Source organism: Macaca fascicularis, chromosome 16 (genome assembly GCF_037993035.2).
Source record: "Macaca fascicularis isolate 582-1 chromosome 16, T2T-MFA8v1.1".
NCBI classification, from domain to species: domain Eukaryota; kingdom Metazoa; phylum Chordata; class Mammalia; order Primates; family Cercopithecidae; genus Macaca; species Macaca fascicularis.
This window is the reverse complement of record NC_088390.1, coordinates 67078087-67098913: the sequence shown is the minus strand read 5'-3', so window position 1 is coordinate 67098913 and position 20827 is coordinate 67078087. Positions and strand designations below refer to the sequence as shown.

General features: G+C 38.5%; 1 protein-coding gene across 4 annotated transcripts in view; it reads left to right on the top strand.

The window, feature by feature from the left end:
• NSF (N-ethylmaleimide sensitive factor, vesicle fusing ATPase) overlaps nt 1–20827 on the top strand; it is a 162016-nt gene that overhangs the window by 84370 nt on the left and 56819 nt on the right. For all 4 annotated transcript variants that reach the window (XM_074019987.1, XM_005584555.3, XM_065531750.2 and 1 more), the window contains 3 exons: nt 13992–14157; nt 14930–15004; nt 15554–15741. In XM_074019987.1, coding sequence (XP_073876088.1) covers nt 13992–14157; nt 14930–15004; nt 15554–15741 — 429 coding nt within the window. The remainder of the gene's footprint in view (nt 1–13991; nt 14158–14929; nt 15005–15553; nt 15742–20827) is intronic.

Below are 20827 nucleotides of genomic sequence, written 5' to 3'. Positions count from 1 at the left end.
AACAATAATGATATGGATACTTTTAAAGGATAGAACTAAAATATGGAACAAAACGTTTGGGAAGTTTAACTTCATGTAAGCTCCTTGTATTATCGGGGAAGAAGATAGGGAGTTCAAGACCAGGCTGGTCAACAGGGTGAAACCCCATCTCTACTAAAAAAATACAAAAATTAGTGGGCATGGTGTCGTGCACCTGTAATCTCAGCTACTCAGGAGGCTGAGGCAGGAGAATTGCTTGAACCTGGGAAGCGGAGGTTGCAGTGAGCCAACATCGTGCCACTGCACTCCAGCCTGGGCAACAAAAGTGAAACTCTGTGTCAAAAAAAAAAAGAAGATAATAATGTTAGTTAACATGAAACTTTAAGTCAAAAGTATGCATGTGAAAGTTGTACATTGTGCCCATACTTTTCCGAAGCATAGGGAGGAGCTGGGAAAGAAACAGTGGAAACTCAAATACTTTAGAAGGCAATAAAGAAATAACAAGACTTGAAGACAATGTGTTGATACTAAAAAGGTAATTTTAAAAACAATTTCATTTATAGCAGAAATCAGAATGTAAAGTACCTAGGATTCTATCTAACAGGAAATGTGCAAGACCTTTAAGGAGGAAATGCTAAACATTTTTGAAAATCTTTTTTTAAGGAGCTAATAAATGGTAAGATATAACATGTTCATGTATGGGAGCACTGACAATGTCATAAAAATGACAGTTCTGTCCATCTTGATCTGTAAGTTGAGTGTATTTCCAGTGAAGCCTAATAGGAATTTTTTTGACATTTGACAGCTTGATTCTAATTTTTTTTTGAGGCTTGAAGAGTTATGAGAATTTTGAAGAATAATGAAGATTTACTTTTATCACATATCAAGACTTACTAGAAAGCAATAGTAATTGAAACAGTGTTATATATTCATGTAAAAACAGACCAAGGAAACAATAGAACACAGGAAGGAAGAGCCTGCTCTATGACAAGTGATGATACAGATCTGAGGGGAATAATAGGCTGGCCGTGCCATAAACAGAGCTAAGATAATTGGCTGCCTGTTTGGAAAAAGATAAAATGCAATTCCTACCTCACAGCATACAAAATTGCGAATGGATTTACAAAAACAAAACAAAACAAAAAAACCTACTAAGACTTATAGGCAGAAAACTTATTTAGAAGAAAAATAGGCAAAAATGTTCTAAGATTTGAGGCTAGGGAAGAATTGATACAGAAAGCAAATCTATTAGAAGTGTTAATTTGGCTACATTAATATAAAAATTTTCTATATGACAAATTACACTAAATACAAATGTCTCAAACTGGGAGAAGATATTTGCAATGTATGTAATCTACAAAGAATTGGCATCCTCTATAATAAATTCTCTATAAAAAGTCTTGTATAATAAGAAAAATATAAACACCACAATTTAAAAAAAATAACTGTCAAAGGATTTAACACATAGTTCTCAGAGAAAGAACCCAATTGAAGAAAAGCAAATGAAAAGATATTCAGGAAAATGTATGATAAAAGAGGGATTCTTTCCTAAACAACCTGGCAACATTTACAACAGCTGGTAAAACCAAGAGTTTGTGGGATTATGGAGAAACAGGGTCTCATATACATTGCTAGTTGGAGTATAAACTAGAAGAATATACCAAGTGGGTAGTATCTTGCAAATAAATTTGACATCTTACAAAAATGAAGATGCACAAGCCCCAGGAGTTCTACTTCAAGACCACTACCTATGATAAACATCATGACATGTACCAGGATGTTGATGGCCGTGCTATTTGTAACAGAGGGAAAAGAAACATCATTACTCTTCCTTAGTAGGAAATGGGATAGCATACAGATATTAAAATGAAGATGCTGAGCACAGTGGCCCACGCCTGTAATCCCAGCACTTCAGGATGCCGAGGCAGAGGATCATTTGAGCCCAGGAGTTGAAGACCAGCCTGGGCAACATAGTGAAACCCCACCTCTACTAAAATAAAAAATTATCCAGGCATGGTGTCACACGCCTGTGGTCCCAGCCACTTAGGAGGCTGAGGTGAGAAGGTCACTTGAGCCTGGGAGGTCAGGGCTGCAGTGAGCTGTGACAGTGCCACTGCACTCCAGCTTAGGCAACAGAATGAGACCCTGTCTCAAAAAAATAAAATGAATAATAGATTTGTGTAGATCAACATGAATAACACTCAGAAATATAACATCTTTTAAAACAATCTAGTAAGCTCTACTAAATTTATCCTGCCATTTCCTGCCTTTTAAAATTTTTGTTGAGGGTAAAATAATATTAAATATTCCCTTTATAATATAAGCAGACTTAAGGCTTTAAGTCTGCTTGTTGGGTCCTTAATTGTTTCAGTTTTATACAAGGTCGTTTCCTTTCCTGCTTCCCAGCATTTCATTAAGTTCTTGTTCAGGTCTCCAGCTAGATCAGTCTCATTGGTTCTAGAAGGTGTGGGTCTTGGTGGGTTGGGGCAAGTCCAGTCACTATTTCAACTCTTCAGAAAGTCCCGGAACCAATCAGTTTTGTAGTTCTTCCCTAATACTAAGACTGTTTCTGCTTCACATATCTTTTTAACCCTCCTACCAAGAAAAACAGTCATCAACATATGCTATCTAGGTTGAATAAACTCCGTTTAGAAAATTATTTTAGATTATTTTCCAAATAATTTACAAAACACAAGAATAAAGAGATAAAAAACTATTAAAAATTAAATAAATATAGCGTATAAAATTTTTATTCCATGTTTTCCTGGTCTTGAGGTGTTTCGGATTTTGTTTTTTGGAATATTTGCATATACATAATAAAATATCTTCTTGACATTGGGACTCAGGTCTAAACATGAAATCTATTTATGTTTTGTATACACCTTGTACACACAGCCGGAAGGTAATTCTGTACAATATTTTAAATAATTTTGTTACTGAAACAAAGTCTGTGTACGTTGAACCATCAGAAAGCTAAGGCGTCACTATCTGAGCCACTAGATTTGGACAGTGTGGTTAGTTGGCATCACCATTGTTTCTGACTATAAATGTATATGCTTGATAAATAATTGTTTTCATACACATATTGAGACACAAGTACTTAACAGTAAAAATATGACACACCATTAAAAAAAATTACAGTGAAAAAATAGTGAGTTTAGGGTAACTAAGCAGCACAATGGCATCACCAGAATACCTGGATAAGCTGTTAAACACCAGCAACACCAAACAGCAGCAGTTTCAGTCACCACCTACGATGTTGTGGGGGTTTTTTGTTTTGGTTTGGTCTTTTGAGATGGAGTCTCACTCTATCGCCCAGGCTGGAATGCAGTGGCACCATTGTGGCTCACCACAGCCTCAACCTCCTGGGCTCAAGCCGTCCTCCTACCTCAGCCTCCCAAGTAGCTGGGACTACAGGTGTGCACCCCCATACCTGGCTAATTTTAAAAATCTTTTTGTAGAGACAAGGTCTCCCTAGGTTGCCCAGGCTGGTCTAAAACTCCTGCGCTAAAGCGATCCTCCTACCTCAGCTTCCCGAAGTGCGGAAATGACAGGTGTGAGCTACCATGCCCAGCTGACGTTGTGTTTTGATTAAAAGATTACCATACAGTAACCCCCTGTGTGTGGTGCACCTTTCAAATTTTGGAACATTTGGGATTTTGAATTTTTGGATTAGGGATACTCAACCTGTATACCCCAAATGGGCAGGAGCCTCTGAATGCAACTAACTGTTCATCAGCTGTCCTGCATGAACTTACAAATACTGATTCTTGGTTTCAAATACATCTTTGTTGGCTTTTAAATTATTATTACTTCTGGTTCTTCTTGCATGTACAGCATCAAAACATAATGCTTTAAGAAATTTTTTGAGATCTTTGGCTCCTAATTTTGTTGAAGAGAGGATGACCATTGTATGTTCCACAATTGCAAAACATTTTTATCTTTAGATTTGTAGGTTTCTTTCAGAATGATCAATTCAGTTTTTTATGGTCAAACCAATTTTTTAATGTCTACTTCATCTATTTCTTCTGGCTGTCTCTCTCTAATACGTGCCTTCAGCATCTGTCTACTTTTAAAATATGTCAAGAAAATTTGGTGCACAAATGAAATAAAAGATAAAAGAATACTGTCATGTGTCCTTTAAGCAAAATGGGATGGCCTCGTTTCTTGTTACAAAATATTCCACAATGAAGACTTTCTATTGAATAAGTAACTGAAATGAAAATGCTTTGTCCTTAGATTAAAAGTATATTATTCACTCATTGATTCATGAGTTTGAGAAAATGTATGTAGGGCATCATCATCTGAAGGCACATAGACTGAGATTTTACTTATAATCATCAATTTCAGCATCTTTATTAGAGTCCTGAGTGCTGCTATCTTATTCTTTGTGTATGACTTCAGACTCATCTAATAATTCTAAAACAGTTTCCTCAGATTTTCTTCATCATTCTGGCCAGAGAACTTAAAAATGTTAATGCTTAATCGTATTCAATAAAACGTAGAATCAGGTCACAGAAGATGTTAGCTTCAGACTTCTTTTGTGCCTTCTTGAAAGATAACACATACCTTGCACAACACAGTAAGAAAACTGAAGAATGATGTCATAGTGATATTTGTTTCACTGTTGTATCATTTTTCTAAGTAGTTTCGTCTTTTTTTTATTATACTTTAAGTTCTGGGATACATGTGCAGAACGTGCAGGTTTGTTACATAGGTATACACGTGCCATGATGGTTGGCTGCACCCATCAACCCGTCATCTACATTAGGTATTTCTCCTAATGCTATCCCTCCCCTAGCCTCCCATCCCTGATAGGCCCCAGTGTATGATGTTGCCCTCCTTGTGACCTTGTGTTCTCATTGTTCAGTTCCCACTTATGAGTGAGAACATGTGGTGTTTGGTTTTCTGTTCCTGTGTTGGTTTGCTGAGAATGATGGTTTCCAACTTCATCCATGTCCCTGCCAAGGACAGGAACTCATCCGTTTTTATGGCTGCATAGTATTCCATGGCATATATGTACCACATTTTCTTTATCTAGTCTATCGTTGATGGGCATTTGGGTTGGTTCCAAGTCTGTGCTATTGTGAACAGTGCCTCAATAAACGTATGTGTGCATGTGTCTTTATAGTAGAATGATTGTAATGGGATTGCTGGGTCAAATGGTATTTCTGGTTCTGGATCCTTCAGGAATCACCACACTGTCGAAACAGCATGGTACTGGTACCAAAACAGATATGTAGACCAAAGGAATAGAACAGAGGCCTCAGAAATAATGCCGCATATCTACAACCATCTGATCTTTGACAAAGCTGACAGAAACAAGCAATGGGGAAAGGATTCCCTGTTTAATAAATGGTGTTGGGAAAACTGGCTAACCATATGCAGAAAAGTGAAACTGGACCCCTTCCTGACACTTTATACAAAAATTAACTCAAGATGGATTAAAGACTTAAATGTAAGACCTAAAACCATAAAAACCCTAGAAGAAAAAAAACCTAGGCAGTACCATTCAGGACATAGGCATGGGCAAAGACTTCATTCTTCTATTTTCTTATTTTAATCCTTTTTAAGCATAGTTGAGAATAATTGATGAGTAATGATGTAATCTCTAGTATGATGAAACAGCATAATGTGTCTTAGATTTGCGAAAAGATCTAGTAGATACAAATGGCAATTGTAAGATAGAATGAGTTTTGTTCTTTTTTTTTTTTTTTTTTTTTTTTTGAGACGGAGTCTCGCTCTGTCTCCCAGGCTGGAGTGCAGTGGCGCAATCTCGACTCACTGCAAGCTCCGCCTCCCAGGTTCCTGCCTTTCTCCTGCCTCAGCCTCCCCAGTAGCTGGGACTACAGGCGCCCGCCACCTCGCCCAGCTAATTTTTTTGTATTTTTTAGTAGAGACGGGGTTTCGCCATGTTACCCAGGATGGTCTCGATTTTCTGACCTCGTGATCCACCCGTCTCCGCCTCCCAAAGTGCTGGGATTACAGGCGTGAGCCACCGCGCCCGGCCTTGTTCTATTTTTTAAATATGCGTTTTGTTTTGTTTTGTTTGCTCACTCTTTGGAAGCCAAAAAGGAAAAAAAGTCATGAGATACCAATTTTTGTAAATAGTACTGCTGAAAACAGAAACCCAGAAACTGAGATTGGGTCTAACGGACCCAAATGAGATACTGAGGATTAAACACTAGGCAGAAGTGAGTTAAAATGCCATATGAAGAAGCATTTTTATAAAATCTCGGTTGTGAGTTACCACATGGCTACATAGGTAACTTTGGTGCTGTTTTTTAAGTTGTAAGCAGTTTAAATATTAAACTACTAATGATAAAATTGAGTTGGCAAATGATTTCTAGATCGATATTAATTATAGCCAGTCTTTTCAGTTATACCTTTCTCACATCCAGAAATGACTTGATGTACTCAGCTAATGACCCCATGAAGGATATATGTGTGTTACATAATAAAGAAAAACATCGCCTCTGTAATTTTGGACAGTTCACATTGACGGAGATGAACACTTGCATATAGGTCAAACTAGTTAAATATAGAACAGCCGCTTTTGAAAGCTGTCGCCAGGGCTCAACAGCGTCAGCTCTGTTTCTATGCAGAAAGACTTTGCAGATATTAAAAACAGAGCTAGAAGCCAATGAATGGAAGAGGATTGCGTTGTGGAAATTTAAATTTTTTGGTAAAGGGTTTATTGATGAATCAGCTGTATTAGTCTGTGAACATTAATCTTGACATCTTCTTTACCCAATTCCCAATTTCTTGTAATAAGAACTTGCTTTTATTTAAGTAACACACAATGTAAAACTTGATGTTATTGTACTGACTAGGTGGGGGAAGGGACCTGATGACAGGTAATAAGATTAGTAAGGTTCTGAAAAGGTCAGAATTGTACAGAATTATGTTTAGAACAGATTGCCCCGGTGATCATTTAATCAAACAGTGTTTGTATTGTCTTTGTCCCTGTCCACATAGTGATTTTTGGGGTTGGGCTGAGAAGGAAATCATGATTCCATCAGCAACATAAGGCATATTGACAGTAAAACTAGTGTATTATGGCATCTTTTTGTTTCATACTGTATTGGGCAGACAACCTTGAAGAAAAAAAAATCTTTTAAAAATAATGTAAAATCTCACAGTTTTTCAGTCACAAACAGAAGTATCCTTGTTGTCACTAAAGATGGCAAGAATTAATATCCTACTATATAGAAGTACTTTGGCAAAGCTAAGATTGTGGTTCCAATTCCTCATTCCCCATTTTTTCTCCAGATGGAAAGATGAACAGTTTTTGGTATTGAATTTTTTTTTAGGAAGCAAGTTGTTTATCATTAGATACCTATTCAGTAAATGCAATGATACTGAAAAGTGAAGTTTTTTCCCTCAGATTTGAAATTAGGTTTTAAAATATGGAGGGAGAACAATTTTTAAGTAATGTTCAGGGACACAAATAAAACCTAGTGAAACTTTAGAAACTTCGATGGACATCTGTCATCGTACATACAATTGCATTAAATAATGGAATTTATTATTAATTATTTTATCTGGTTTATTGTGCAGTAAATTGAATTTTTCTCTTTTTGTGTGTAGTTTTATGAAGTTTCATACTTGCATAGATTAATGGAACCACTGTAAAAATCAGGATATAGAACATTTACATCACCCCCAAAAATTCCTTCATGCTGTCCCTTACTGGTCACCTTCTGTTTTTAGTAACCCCGGTAACTACCAATGTGTTCTCCATCCCTGTAGTTTTATCTTTTTGAGAATGTCGTATAAATGGGGTCATACACTATGTAACCTTTTGGGACTGGCTGTCTTCAGCATAATGCCTTTGAAATTCACCCAAGTTGTTGCATGTGTCAAACATCCCATTTTATTGTTGAATAATATTTCATTGTGTGGGTGTACTATCATTAGTTTATCTGTTGACCCAATGAATGACAATTGGGTTGTTTTCTAGTTTGGGGCAATTATAAGCAGAGCTGATAAACCAAGTAGTGGAATTTTTAGGTCGTACAGCATTTTATTTTTGATTTAAAAATACTTTATATATTCAGGGTTTGTTTTTGACCCAGTTGAATTTCCTTCAGATCATTTTTGGAACTTTTTCCTCATATGTCTGATGTAACATTTCTTCTTTCATCTTTGTCATTTTTTTTATTCCCCCTTTTCTTCAGATGACTGTAGGTATCTTCTGGTATTGTAGCCCAGAATCTGTCCTGCTTTTATATTCCTCCAGCTTAATTATATGCTCCGTCTTCTTACAGTATCTACAGCTTGCTACTAGACTATTCTTCACTATTTGCAGAAGATGTTCAGATGTATCTTGCTATCCTCTTTTATTCAGTTGTGTATATCTTGTTCTCTGGAGGCCTTTCCAATTAGATGTCTTGTTAACACTTTAATCTTACCATGCTAGAAAAAAAAAAATTCCCTTGTACCTTTTCCCTTCTACAGCTTCCTTATACTGCAAGGTAACTTCTTTTCTTCACTGTCACTCTTCCACCCCACATGCAAGCAGTAAGCAAATCTAGCATTTGCTGTTTTGTCATCACCACTCCCATCACCAAAATTCTCATTCTGTTTAGATTCTGTTTGCCTCATTTATCTACCATTGTATGTTTCTCACTGACCTTCCAAGTGCATACTTCTTTTCATCCTAAAGCCAAGAATAAAATCATTTTATATAAAGAGCATTCTGCTTTTGTAGTTCATTTACTGATGTCCTCTGTTTCAGTAGGAAGGCCTAATTCTAGATTTCAGTCTGTCATGATAGTACTATAGCTTCTGCCTCTCACATTAGGTAAATTTTATTATCCCCTTCTATAGGACCTTGACTGCCTCTGGGCCTTCTGTTCAGGTGACCCCGCATGCTTCTAAGTTCTTAGCTATTAGACCGTCTCTTTCCCCTTTTTATATGTCTTTGTTTTGGTACAGCTTCTCATACCCAAAAGCAGGTATACCTGTTACTAAGGAGGATACAAGTTGTATTTGTAGGTGATATGATTGTCTACCTAGGAAATTCAAGAGTCAGATTTTTTTAAAAACTTAGATATTATAAATAAGAGTAAAGTAGCCAGATATAAAGTAAATATATAAAAATATATTTCCTCCATACTTCCATACTGTTTCTGAAATATAATAGAAAAATCCCATCACAATTGCAACCAAAAAATATAGCTAGGAATCTTTATGAAGGAATGAAGGAATTTAAACAACAAAAACTATACAACTTTATTGGGAAGCTGGGCCCAATGGCACACGCCTGTAATCCTAGCACTTTGGGAAGCCAAGGTGGGAGGATCACTTAAGTCCAGGAGTTCAAGACCAGCCTGGGCAACATAGTGAGACCTTATCTCTAAAAATAAAAATAAAAACAAATTTTAAAACTTTACTGAGAGACATAAAAGTGTTGAATAATTGGAGAGGCATTATTATTCTAAAAAACCACATATGCTATAAAGATTTTAGTATTTCCTAAACTTAGATATTTAACCTAATTTCAATCAGGGCTTAAGTTTTTGTCTGTTTCTTTGTCTATTTTTAATTGGTGGAGGTTATTCCCCCTCGTAAGAATGATTATGATGTTCATTTGGAAATAGACATGGTTGGAAATAGCCAAGATAGTTATAAAAAAGAAGAATGTATACAGGAGAAGAGCTTCTTCAATGCACTACTGTAAAGTTACAGAGATAAAAACATGTATGTAGTAGACAGGCTGGTAATAACCTAGCATACATCAGAGTCCAAAACCTGGTAGAGATGGCAGCTCAGTCAACGAAGAAAGGAGGGATTATTTAGGGAACAATGCTGGGTCGGTTATTTGAAGAAGAATTAGTTGGCTTCTCACTTTACTTGTACCACACACAAAAATAAAAAACCAGATAAAGAATTACATGTAAAGCAAAAGTTTAAGAGAAGAAAATGTGTGACCATCAGCGTCTGTAATGGGGAACAATTTTAAGGATAAAACTAACAAAAATATCACAAAAATAAAAATTGATGCTGGCTGTTTAGTAGAAACAGAAAACCCCTTCCACTTATCGAAAATATACCATAAATAGGCTGGGCACAGTGGCTCTCACCTGTAATCCCAGCACTTTGGGAGGCCGAGGTGGGCAGATCACCTGAGTTCGGGAGTTCGAGACCAGCCTAGCCAACGTGGTGAAACCCTGTCTCTACTGAAAATACAAAATTAGCCAGACTTGCTGGTGCATGTCTGTAATCCCACATGTGGGAGGCTGAGGCACAAGAATCGCTTGAACCTGGGAGACGGAAGTTGCAGTGAGCAGAGATCACACCACTGCACTCCAGCCTGGATGACAGAGCGAGACTCTATCTCAAAAAATATATATATGCACACACGCCATAAATAAAAGACAAATGGCAAACTAAGATAAAGTAGTTACAAGTATAATAATGGCCCTAATATATAAATCATTTTTTAATAAATCAGTAGGAAAAGCTCTTGAATTTCAACAGAAAAGGGTACAGAAGACATATGAAATACTAATAAAATTACTAATGGTAAAAACATGATTTTTTAACAGCACCAGCCTCTTTAGTAATTCAATAAATGTGATTTAAAGACAACAGAAAGATACCATTGTCCATCTACCAAATCGAGAATTACTTTTAATGTGTTTCTAATATTCATTACGTGTGGGAATATACCAAGATAGGCACTGTCATGTACTGTGCTGAGATTATAGATTGATAAAACCTTTCTGGAAAAGTGTTTCCACTTTTTCAAGTGTTCCTATTTCAAGGGCCTTAAAATACTTAACATACCTTTTAACCTAACAATTTGCCTTTAGCAAGTAATCATCTATATTTGTCAAGCATTTAAGTATAAAAATGTTCATTGTAGGCCAGGTACAGTAACTCATATTTGTAATCCCAGCACTTTGGGAGGTTGAGGCAGGAAGATCACTTGAGTCCTGGAGTTCAAGACCAAAGTAACATGACAAAACCCCATCTCTACAAAAAAAATAAAATATTTGCCAGGCATGGTGGCACACATCTGTAGTCCCAGCCACTCAGGAGGCTGAGGTGGGGGATTGCTTGAGCCCAGGAGTTTGAGGCTGCAGTGAGCTTTGATCGTACCACTGCACTCCAGCCTGGGCAACAGAGTGAGATCCTGTCTCTACAAAGAATGAAAAGAGAAAATGTTTATTGCAGCAACATATATAATACTAAAGACTTAGAAATAATTAAATATCTAACAGTAAGGAGTTAATATGGAATAGGAGAGTTAAACTGTGAAACCATTCATATGATTAAATATTATAGAGCTATTAAAAATCATATTGTCGGCCGGGCACGGTGGCTCACTCCTGTAATTCCAGCACTTTGGGAGGCTGAGGCAGGCGGATCACAAGGTCAGGAGATCGAGACCATCCTGGCTAACATGGTGAAACACCATCTCTACTAAAAAAAAAAAATACAAAAGGCCGGGCGCGGTGGCTCAAGCCTGTAATCCCAGCACTTTGGGAGGCCGAGACGGGCGGATCACGAGGTCAGGAGATCGAGACCATCCTGGCTAACACCCGTGAAACCCCATCTCTACTAAAAAATACAAAAAAAAAAAACTAGCCGGGTGTGGTGGCAGGCGCCTGTAGTCCCAGCTACTCGGGAGGCTGAGGCAGGAGAAGGGTGTGAACCCAGGAGGCGGAGCTTGCAGTGAGCCGAGATTGCACCACTGCACTCCAGCCTGGGCGACAAGTCATATTGTATAGGGATGGGAAAGGGTTTAAAATAATACCTGGATGAAAAACAGGATGCAAGGTATTACATAGCTCCATTTTGGCTGAGTTTGAGATGATTGTGAATTCTTTATTTTTTGCTATTTTCCCATATTTTCTATAATTATGTATTTTGCAGTTGGAAGCAAAAATAACCATTGAAAATTGTTTTCAAAGAATAATATTCAAGAGAATACAAGGTGCAGTGAGTTCTCAATATTTAGTTAAAATATAGAAATCTGTGGACCATTAACAGCAGTTATCTTTAGGTGATTTAATGTTGTTTTATAGATGGGTCTTTATTGATGGGATGTCACTATGTTGCCCAGGCTGGTCTTGAACTCCTGGCCTGAAGCAATCTTCCCACCTCTGCCTTCCAAGTAGCTGGGATTACAGGCACAAGCCATGGCAAATGTAGTATATTTTTATTTATTTTTTAGTGATGGGATCTCACTGTGTTGCCCAGGCTGGACTCCAACTCCTGGGCTCAAGCGATCCTCCAGCCTCAGCCTCCAGAGTAGCTGGGACTATAGGCACATACCACTCTGCCCAGCTTTATTTTTAAACTTTATTTCTATTTGTTTTGCAACTTTTGCTCTGTTAACAAATCTACTACTCTTATAAAAAGTTAAAAAAAACATTCTTTTATTAAAACAAAGATTAGGCCGGGCATGGTGGCTCACGCCTGTAATCCCAGCACTTTGGGAGGCTGAGCTGAGTGGATCACCTGAGGTCAGGAGTTTGAGACCAACCTGGCCAACATGGTGAAACCCCATCTCTACTAAAAATACGAAAATTAGCCAGGAGTGCCGGCACATGCCTGTAATCCCAGCTACTCAGAAAGCTGAGACAGGAGAATCACTTGAACCCGGGAGGCAGAGGTTGCAGTGAGCTGAGATTGCGTCATTGCACTCCAGCCTGGGCGGCAGAGCGAGACTTCGTCTCAAAAAAAAAAAAAAGATTATATCCTTATCAGAGATTTAATGGATACTAACCATATTTAATCCTCAGTCTCATTATGCTGATTTTAATTTTTATTATCCATATATTGTCATATTTAGGTTATGTTCATTTTTCACCAATTTTGTTAATCCCTAGTGTTTTCGTTTGTTTTTGAGACGGAGTCTCGCTCTGTTGCCCAGACTGGAGTGCAGTGGTGCAGTCTCAGCTCACTGCAACCTCTGCCTCCTGGGTTCAGGTGATTTTCCTGCCTCAGCCTCCAGAGTAGCTGGGATTACAGGCGCCTGCCACCACACCCAGCTCATTTTTGTATTTTTAGTAGAGACAGGGTTTCACCATGTTGGCCAGGCTGGTCTTGAACTCCTGACCTCAGTTGATCCATCCTCCTCTGCCTCCCAAAGTACTGGGATTACAGGCAGGAGCCACCGCGCCTGGCCATGTTTTTTGTTTATAAAAGAAAAAGAAAATTCCTAGAGTGCACTTTACTCCCTGATAGGAGACTAAATTATTTAAATATAAATTTTAGAAGGTACATGTTAAATTAACCTAATGAATTAGTAGCGTTCAGAAGTGTTTGTATCTGTTAAAGGTTGGAAATGTACAAACTATTTTCTTTCAGTGGTGATTTTATTTCTAGTAAACTAAGACAGAAATCATTATGCAGAAGAAACAGCACCCCCTTAACGAGTATAAAAATGTTCTTTTTATAAACTGTCTCTGTTCTCACTTTATTGTTAGGAAGGAGTAATCTGTTTTCATGTGATATAAGTACTTGTGAGTCATGTTGAGTTTCTTCACTGATTTGTCCAATTCCCAGGCAATCTGTAGGTGGAGTTAACCTTTAGTTACATAATATAACAAAACAAACATTAACCCTACTGCTTCTGGGACAGTCTTCTCACCAAAACTCAGGGAAAATGGGAGGGTGTTGCCACTGACTGACTTAATGAAAGTATCTGACAAATGTAAGAGTTCTTTCAAATAGTGAAATAAGAAATGTATATCAAGTATTTGATGGACTACTTACTTTCTATCTATACACACACACACTATGTATCAGTGTATGTGTACTTTCATTTTATAGCTATTAAATATGAGGTTCTAGAATGAGTTTCCAGTTTGCAGAATTCTGAGAATGTAGTGCCATCACCTTTGTGAGGACAACAACCACAATTGCACTTGCCATATTTATTAGTCAAAATGAAGCAAAGTCAATCTGTTGAAAGCTTCGTTTTGTTTTTCTGATTAGTTTGTTTAATAAGACATTCAAATTATGATCTTTAATATTGTTTCTTCCCTTAATAGCTTGGTGCTAACAGTGGTTTGCACATCATCATCTTTGATGAAATTGATGCCATCTGCAAGCAGAGAGGGAGCATGGCTGGTAGCACGGGAGTTCATGACACTGTTGTCAACCAGTTGCTGTCCAAAATTGATGGCGTGGAGCAGCTAAACAACATCCTAGTCATTGGTATGTTTACTTTCTTAAAAAGTATGGTTCATTCAAAAACATTAGCCATAAGTTCTGAATTAAGATATGTGTAGGTTGTGATTAAACTGTTTTGCCAGTGTTTCCAAATTAGAATCTAGTGATATTAAAGAATCTTTTGTAATGCCTCGGCTTAATAGGAAAAATAAAAGATGCATTTCAGTCACTTGTAGGTTTAAGCTTATAGCTCACCTGCAGATGAAAAAGATGTAGGTTGAAGCTTATAGCTCACCCAAAAATGAAAAATACACATGAAACAGTGGAATGCAGTGGCTTTCAAACTGGGTCTTGCAGGCCTTCAGGGGTCCTCAGAGGTGCTTTCAGGGTCAGTGAGGGCCAGGGAGTGCATTTCAGATCCTACATCACGATTATGACTTCCTCTTTTAGCTGTTTTAAGTACTGAGGTGCTTCTGAAGATGACGTCTAGGGGGAAAAAAGAAAAGCACCCTGCTGTTGTATGAAGTCTGAAAACCACTGGCCTATAAAAAAGAGAAGCAACTTTGGAGTCAGAGAGATCGTGTCACATTGCCCCTCTGTCACTTGGACAGATTATTTACCCTTTGAACCTTAAATTTTCTTTTTAAATACAGGAAGTTTTCATAACATTTATATTTCATTGGCTTATACAATAGTGAAATAGTAAAGCAAAGTCTCCTTAGTTTGTTAGGGAAATTACTATTCTTACATATACTAAAAGGACATTTGATTTTATTTTTGAACTCTGATCATTTGTTGTTTTAACATCGGTGTTCAGGAATGACCAACAGACCAGATCTGATAGATGAGGCTCTTCTTAGACCTGGAAGACTGGAAGTTAAAATGGAGATAGGTAAGGAGATCTGTCACTGATTGGTGAGTGGTAGGGGGAGTGGAGGCATTTCGAGTTCATTAACAGGAACAATGTCATGTGGCTTAGTACTTTTTAGAAAAGTTTTATATCATGAGAAGTAGATGTTTACATGCTTGAGTACCTATAAGGAAAATATTAGGATTATAACAATCTCCTCTAGGCTGGCACAGTGGCTCATGCCTGTAATCCCAGCACTTTGGGAGGCTGAGGCAGGTGGATCACTTGAGGCCAGTAGTTCGAGACCAGCCTGGCCAACATGGTGAAACCCTGTCTCTACTAAAAATACAAGAAAATCAGCCGGGCGTAGTGGTGTGCACCTGTAATCCCAGCTACTTGGAAGGCTGAGATGGGAGAATCGCTTGAATCCAGGAAGCGAAGGTTACAGTGAGCTGAGATCGTACCACTGCACTCCAGCCTGGGAAACAGAGCGAGACTCTGTCTCAAAATAATAATAAATAATAATAATAATCTCCTCTGATGGTGCTTTCGAGACTAGGAAAATGCCTATTTTATTTTTAATTTCATCAGGCTTGCCAGATGAGAAAGGCCGACTACAGATTCTTCATATCCACACAGCAAGAATGAGAGGGCATCAGTTACTCTCTGCTGATGTGGACATTAAAGAGCTGGCCATGGAGACCAAGAATTTCAGTGGTGCTGAATTGGAGGGTCTGGTGCGAGCAGCGCAGTCCACCGCTATGAATAGACACATAAAGGTGAGGAAAATCAGCTAAACAGATTATAAACATTATGCCAGAATTCTTTCTCTTTTCTGTCCAGCATATCAAGGAGTAGGGAAATACTGACTTTTGGTGGAGAAGAGATGGTAAAAGGAATAAGAATTAATTGTCAACTGCTAAATCTTCAGAGTAGCAGGAAGTGATCTTCCTATAGTATCTGCCCTATAGTAACTGCTGACTCATCTACCTTAGGTCATCACCATCTGACACAGACACGTGAAGTGAAAATTTTGAAGGAGTGTTTTTTAATCTTTGTACTGTATTAAAAGTTGTGGCCGGTCGCGGTGGCTCAAGCCTGTAATCCCAGCACTTTGGGAGGCCGAGACGGGTGGATCACGAGGTTAGGAGATCGAGACCATCCTTGCTAACACGGTGAAACCCCCCCTGTCTCTACTAAAAAATACAAAAAACTAGCCGGGCGATGTGGCGGACGCCTGTAGTCCCAGCTACTCGGGAGGCTGAGGCAGGAGAATGGCGTGAACCCGGGAGGCGGAGCTTGCAGTGAGCTGAGATCTGGCCACTGCACTCCAGCCTGGGTGACAGAGCGAGACTCTGTCTCAAAAAAAAAAAAAAAAAAAAAAAAGTTGTAATATGGCCGGGTGCGGTGGCTCATGCCTGTATTCCCAGCACTTTAGGAGGCCGAGGCAGGCAGATCACAAGGTCAGGAGATTGAGACTATCCTGGCTAACACAGTGAAACCCCATCTCTACTAAAAATACAAAAAATTAGCTGAGCGTGCTGGCGGGTACCTGTAGTCCCAGCTACTCGGGAGGCTGAGGCAAAAGAATTGCGTGAACCCAGGAGGCAGAGCTTGCAGTGAGCCAAGATCGTGCCACTGCATTCCATCCTGGGCAACAGAGCGAGACTCCATCTCAAAAAAAAAAAAGAAAAAAGAAGTTGTAAGAGGAAGTGGGAGTTTCCACATACTAGAATGTGGGGGGCTGCTTTATTCAGCAAATATATGAATACTTGATGTGCTCACAGTATTGGGCTGAAGACATAAAGATAATTGAACTCTTCCCTCGAGTTCAGAGTCAGGAAAATGGACATATTTTCAAATTAGTACCATAATATTGTAGTTACCATGGTAGAAATACGTACTAGGATACTTTTATTTTGATAAATAAAGTGCTCTTGATCTTCCATCTCTTCTCTCCTTCAGGTTTTAGTTACCACCTGTAGACAGATTTACTGAACATATCTGTCTCCTACTTTCAGATTTGTACTAAATACCCTCACCTAGATGTTTTATCAGGTTTCAGATTTAATATTCCAAAACCAAATTTCCTGTCTTTTTTACTACTTTCCTTTCTGCTCCCATTTCCCTGTTTATCCCAATTTCCCAGGCTTAAAACATCAGGATTACCTTTGATTCCAGACACTCTACTGTGCCCTACATCAAGTCACTTGCCAAATTTTTTCAGTTCTGTCTTGGCAGTGTCTTTAGTTCTCACTGCCACTACCTACCTTCTCTTTGATTAACCTTCTTGTTTCATATCATTCAACCATTCAGACATTTTCAGTGATTCCCCATCATTTACAAAACAAAGTACAGGCTTTTTTTGGGTCTTTTGAGTCCTCTAGATCTGTCCCTAACTGGTCTTTTGCGTCCTCTAGATCTGACCCTAACTGGCCTTTCCAAATGTGCTCCTGATTGTTCTCCAGATGCTTCAGCCAAACATAAATAATCACTGGTCATCAGACATTAATTTATTTTTCAACCTCTCTGCTTTGATTTTGTTTTTTTGCATCACTGAGGATCTTCATCCTCTACATTTACCTGTCTTTTCATTACCTGGCTCATATGCTACCACTGTCCTCACACCTTTTCACATTTTCCCTTTCAAGAATGTTATACTCGTTTCCTTCTTGAAATCGTAATGTATCATTTATGGTACTGTCAGTTGACTTTGGTTCACAGTAGATTTATTTGGCATCTACTGCATTGCTAGCCCCTGTTCTAGGAGTTAATACTCCAATTGCAAACAAGTAAAGTACCTACCATTAAGCCGCCCACAGTCTAACCCTCCACGTGCAGAAACAGAAAGTACATGCAAGGCCAGGAAGTGAACGCATGTCAGATATGGTCAACTTGTGGGGTGAGAAAAACCTTCATATGCATGTCTGTTGGTAGAACAGGGCCTTTTAGGTAGAGGGAACAACATATGCAAAGGAGCAGAGGCACAGAATAACATAGTAATTGGAGTAATTTAGTATTGCTTCAGCATGGAAGTTAGGGGAGGGATGGTAGAGAGAGATTGTGGGGGATAAGTCAGGAGACTAAAGCAGGGATGGAGCACAAAAAGCCTTTTATACTCTGCTAAGAAGTGTGGACTTTTTTTCTGTGAGTAGTGCTAAGCCACTGAGTTTTAAGAATAGCAGTGACATAGTGTTAAAACATAAGATCACTCTGGCAGCTGTGTTGAGTGGAGTAGTTAGAGGAGTGAAGTTGGCGACACAGGACAAGAGGGGGAGCTTTATAACAGTTCAGGCAAGAAATAAAAGCCTGAACAGTTAGGCTGAGTATGTTGTAGATATTTGGGTATATCCTATCACTGGTTCTAGACCAGGAGTCCAGCCAACTACCAGTTTTTACGAACAGAGGGCTTTTTTGGAACACAACCACACCCATTAATTGGTGTACTGTCTGTGGTTGCTTGCATGCTACAGTGGCAGAGTTGAGTATTTACAACAGGGACTGCATGGCCCACAAAGCCTATTTTTGTGCTTTTATTTTAGGTACTATCTGCCACTTTACAGAAGTTTGCTGGCCCTCATTCTAGACTTTAAATCCCTATCTTATTCACCTCAGAGTCTCCCACAGTACCCCAAATAGGTCTAAGTAATGAGCACATGGTAGGTGTCCAGTAAATTTTTATTCTTTTTTTGAAAAAGAGTCTTGCTCTGTCCCCCAGGCTGGAGGGCAGTGGCACTGTCTTGGCTCACTGCAACCTCCGCCTGCCGGGTTCAAGCGATTCTTCTGCCTCAGCCTCCTGAGTAGCTGGGGCTACAGGCATGTGCCACCACGCCCAGCTAATTTTTTGTATCTTTAGTAGAGTTGGGGTTTCACCATGTTGGCCAAGCTGGTCTCGAACTCCTGACCTCGTGATCCACCCGCCTTGGCCTCCCAAAATGCTGGGATTACAGGTGTGAGCCACCACGCCCAGCTAATATTTTTTAAATGAGTAAACTTATATAAGTATTCTGGAATCAAACTCTATCCATAAGTCATAATTTCCCTATGTAATAGAAGTGGCTTTGTTCTAGCTCAAGAATGCCAAAGGTTTAGATGGTGTGGAAATATTGTATTGGGTCTTTATAGAATGGATCCATTCAGGGACTATGTTTTTATTCTTCTTGCTATACTGTTTTTTGTTTGTTCGTTTGTTAGTTTGTTTTGAGACAGAGTCTCACTCTTTCGCCCAGGCTGGAGTGCAGAAGCGCAATCTTGGCTCACTACAAGCTCTGCCTCCCAGGTTCAGCCATTCTCTTGCCTCAGCCTCCCGAGCAGCTGGGACTACAAGCGCCTGCGACTACGCCTGGCTAATATTTTGTATTTTTAGTTGAGATGGGGTTTCACCGTGTTAGCCAAGATGGTCTCAATCTCCTGACCTCGTGATCCTTCCGCCTTGGCCTCCCAAAGTGCTGGGATTACAGGCATGAGCCACCATGCTGTACTGTTTTAATAAGAAGAGATGGTGACTTCAAGAAAAATGATGTAAACTGTGTGAAAATTGCTTCCTACCATACTATTCTTTCATCTCAGACCACATGGGTGCATCCTGACATAATCCACAGTCACTAGTTTACTAGTTGTTGTATTTTTCACATGCGTTGGCCATGGAATTTTTCTCTTATTTAGTTGTCATTTTAACTACAATAATCCCATCCCAAAATTTCACTTTAAGCCATTGTCTCAGTAAGAAACATGCTTTCTTCAAGCATATATTGGGTTTATCTACATATGAGGCAGTGAGGAATGGTGGGAAGATCGCAGATACCATAGTCAGAAGGTGTGGTTATGCATTACGTTTCTTTCACTTTTTTGTTTCTGACCTGTCAAGGGGAAATACTACCTATCTAATCAGATTTTTATGAGAATGAAAACAAATACTTTATATAAAAGTGCCTTGTAAACTCTGTACATGCTAGTTATCTCCATTTTTTATTATTAGCTGATTTGAGAGGATATCAGTACATCCTTTTTAATAGATGAATTTCTGATTTTTATTGACTCTGTAGTTACACTTTTTCTAATTGTAAAGCTAAAATGTTTGTCACCCTTGTACAGAATATATTATCCTTCTGATTTGCAAGTAACCAGTAGTGCAAATACTTCACATTGTTTTCATCACTTTTTTCCATGTGATAGAATTAGCTGTAAGCTTCAGGTGATATATATTGACTTGTGACCATTACTCCTTGTACCAAACAGCTCCTAATTTTTCACCATGTCAGTGGAATAACTATGTAGGCACTTTGGGGATGAGAAAGCTATGTAAGACACTAATCTTACCCCCAAAAAGAAATATTACTGATGTTTCATTTTCTGCATTTTTAAAAATCTGCATTGTCAGAGGTCTTTAAAGACTATTTTTCCAGTGACTTGTCCTTGGCTAAAGAAAAGAAATACAGTTTTAGTCTTCCATTGCTATAGATGTTTAGAGCTTTACTAATCATGATTGATGAATAAATATTTAAATTGAAACATAATTTAAAGTTGTTACTGAACTTTAAAAACATTTAAAACGTATAAGTGTTATGATGTTCTTTCTTTGTATTTTAAAAAGTCATTATTAGTGTTATTTTGCTTCCTTTTCAGAAGATTGAGGCCTAAACAAAGATTTAGTCAGGTGGACTAAACAAGTCTTTCCTGTTAAACTGTTTTTTCAGGTTTTCTGAAACAAGTGGAAAATCTGGTCATAAACACCTGTTGTTCATGTCATTTGTACTTGAACCTATGATTGCGGTCAACTAAAATTCATGTGACATTTGGTGGTTTTTATCCTGAAAGGAATTTCTGCTTCAGGTAGAGAAGATTCATAACCCAAATTTTTTCTCT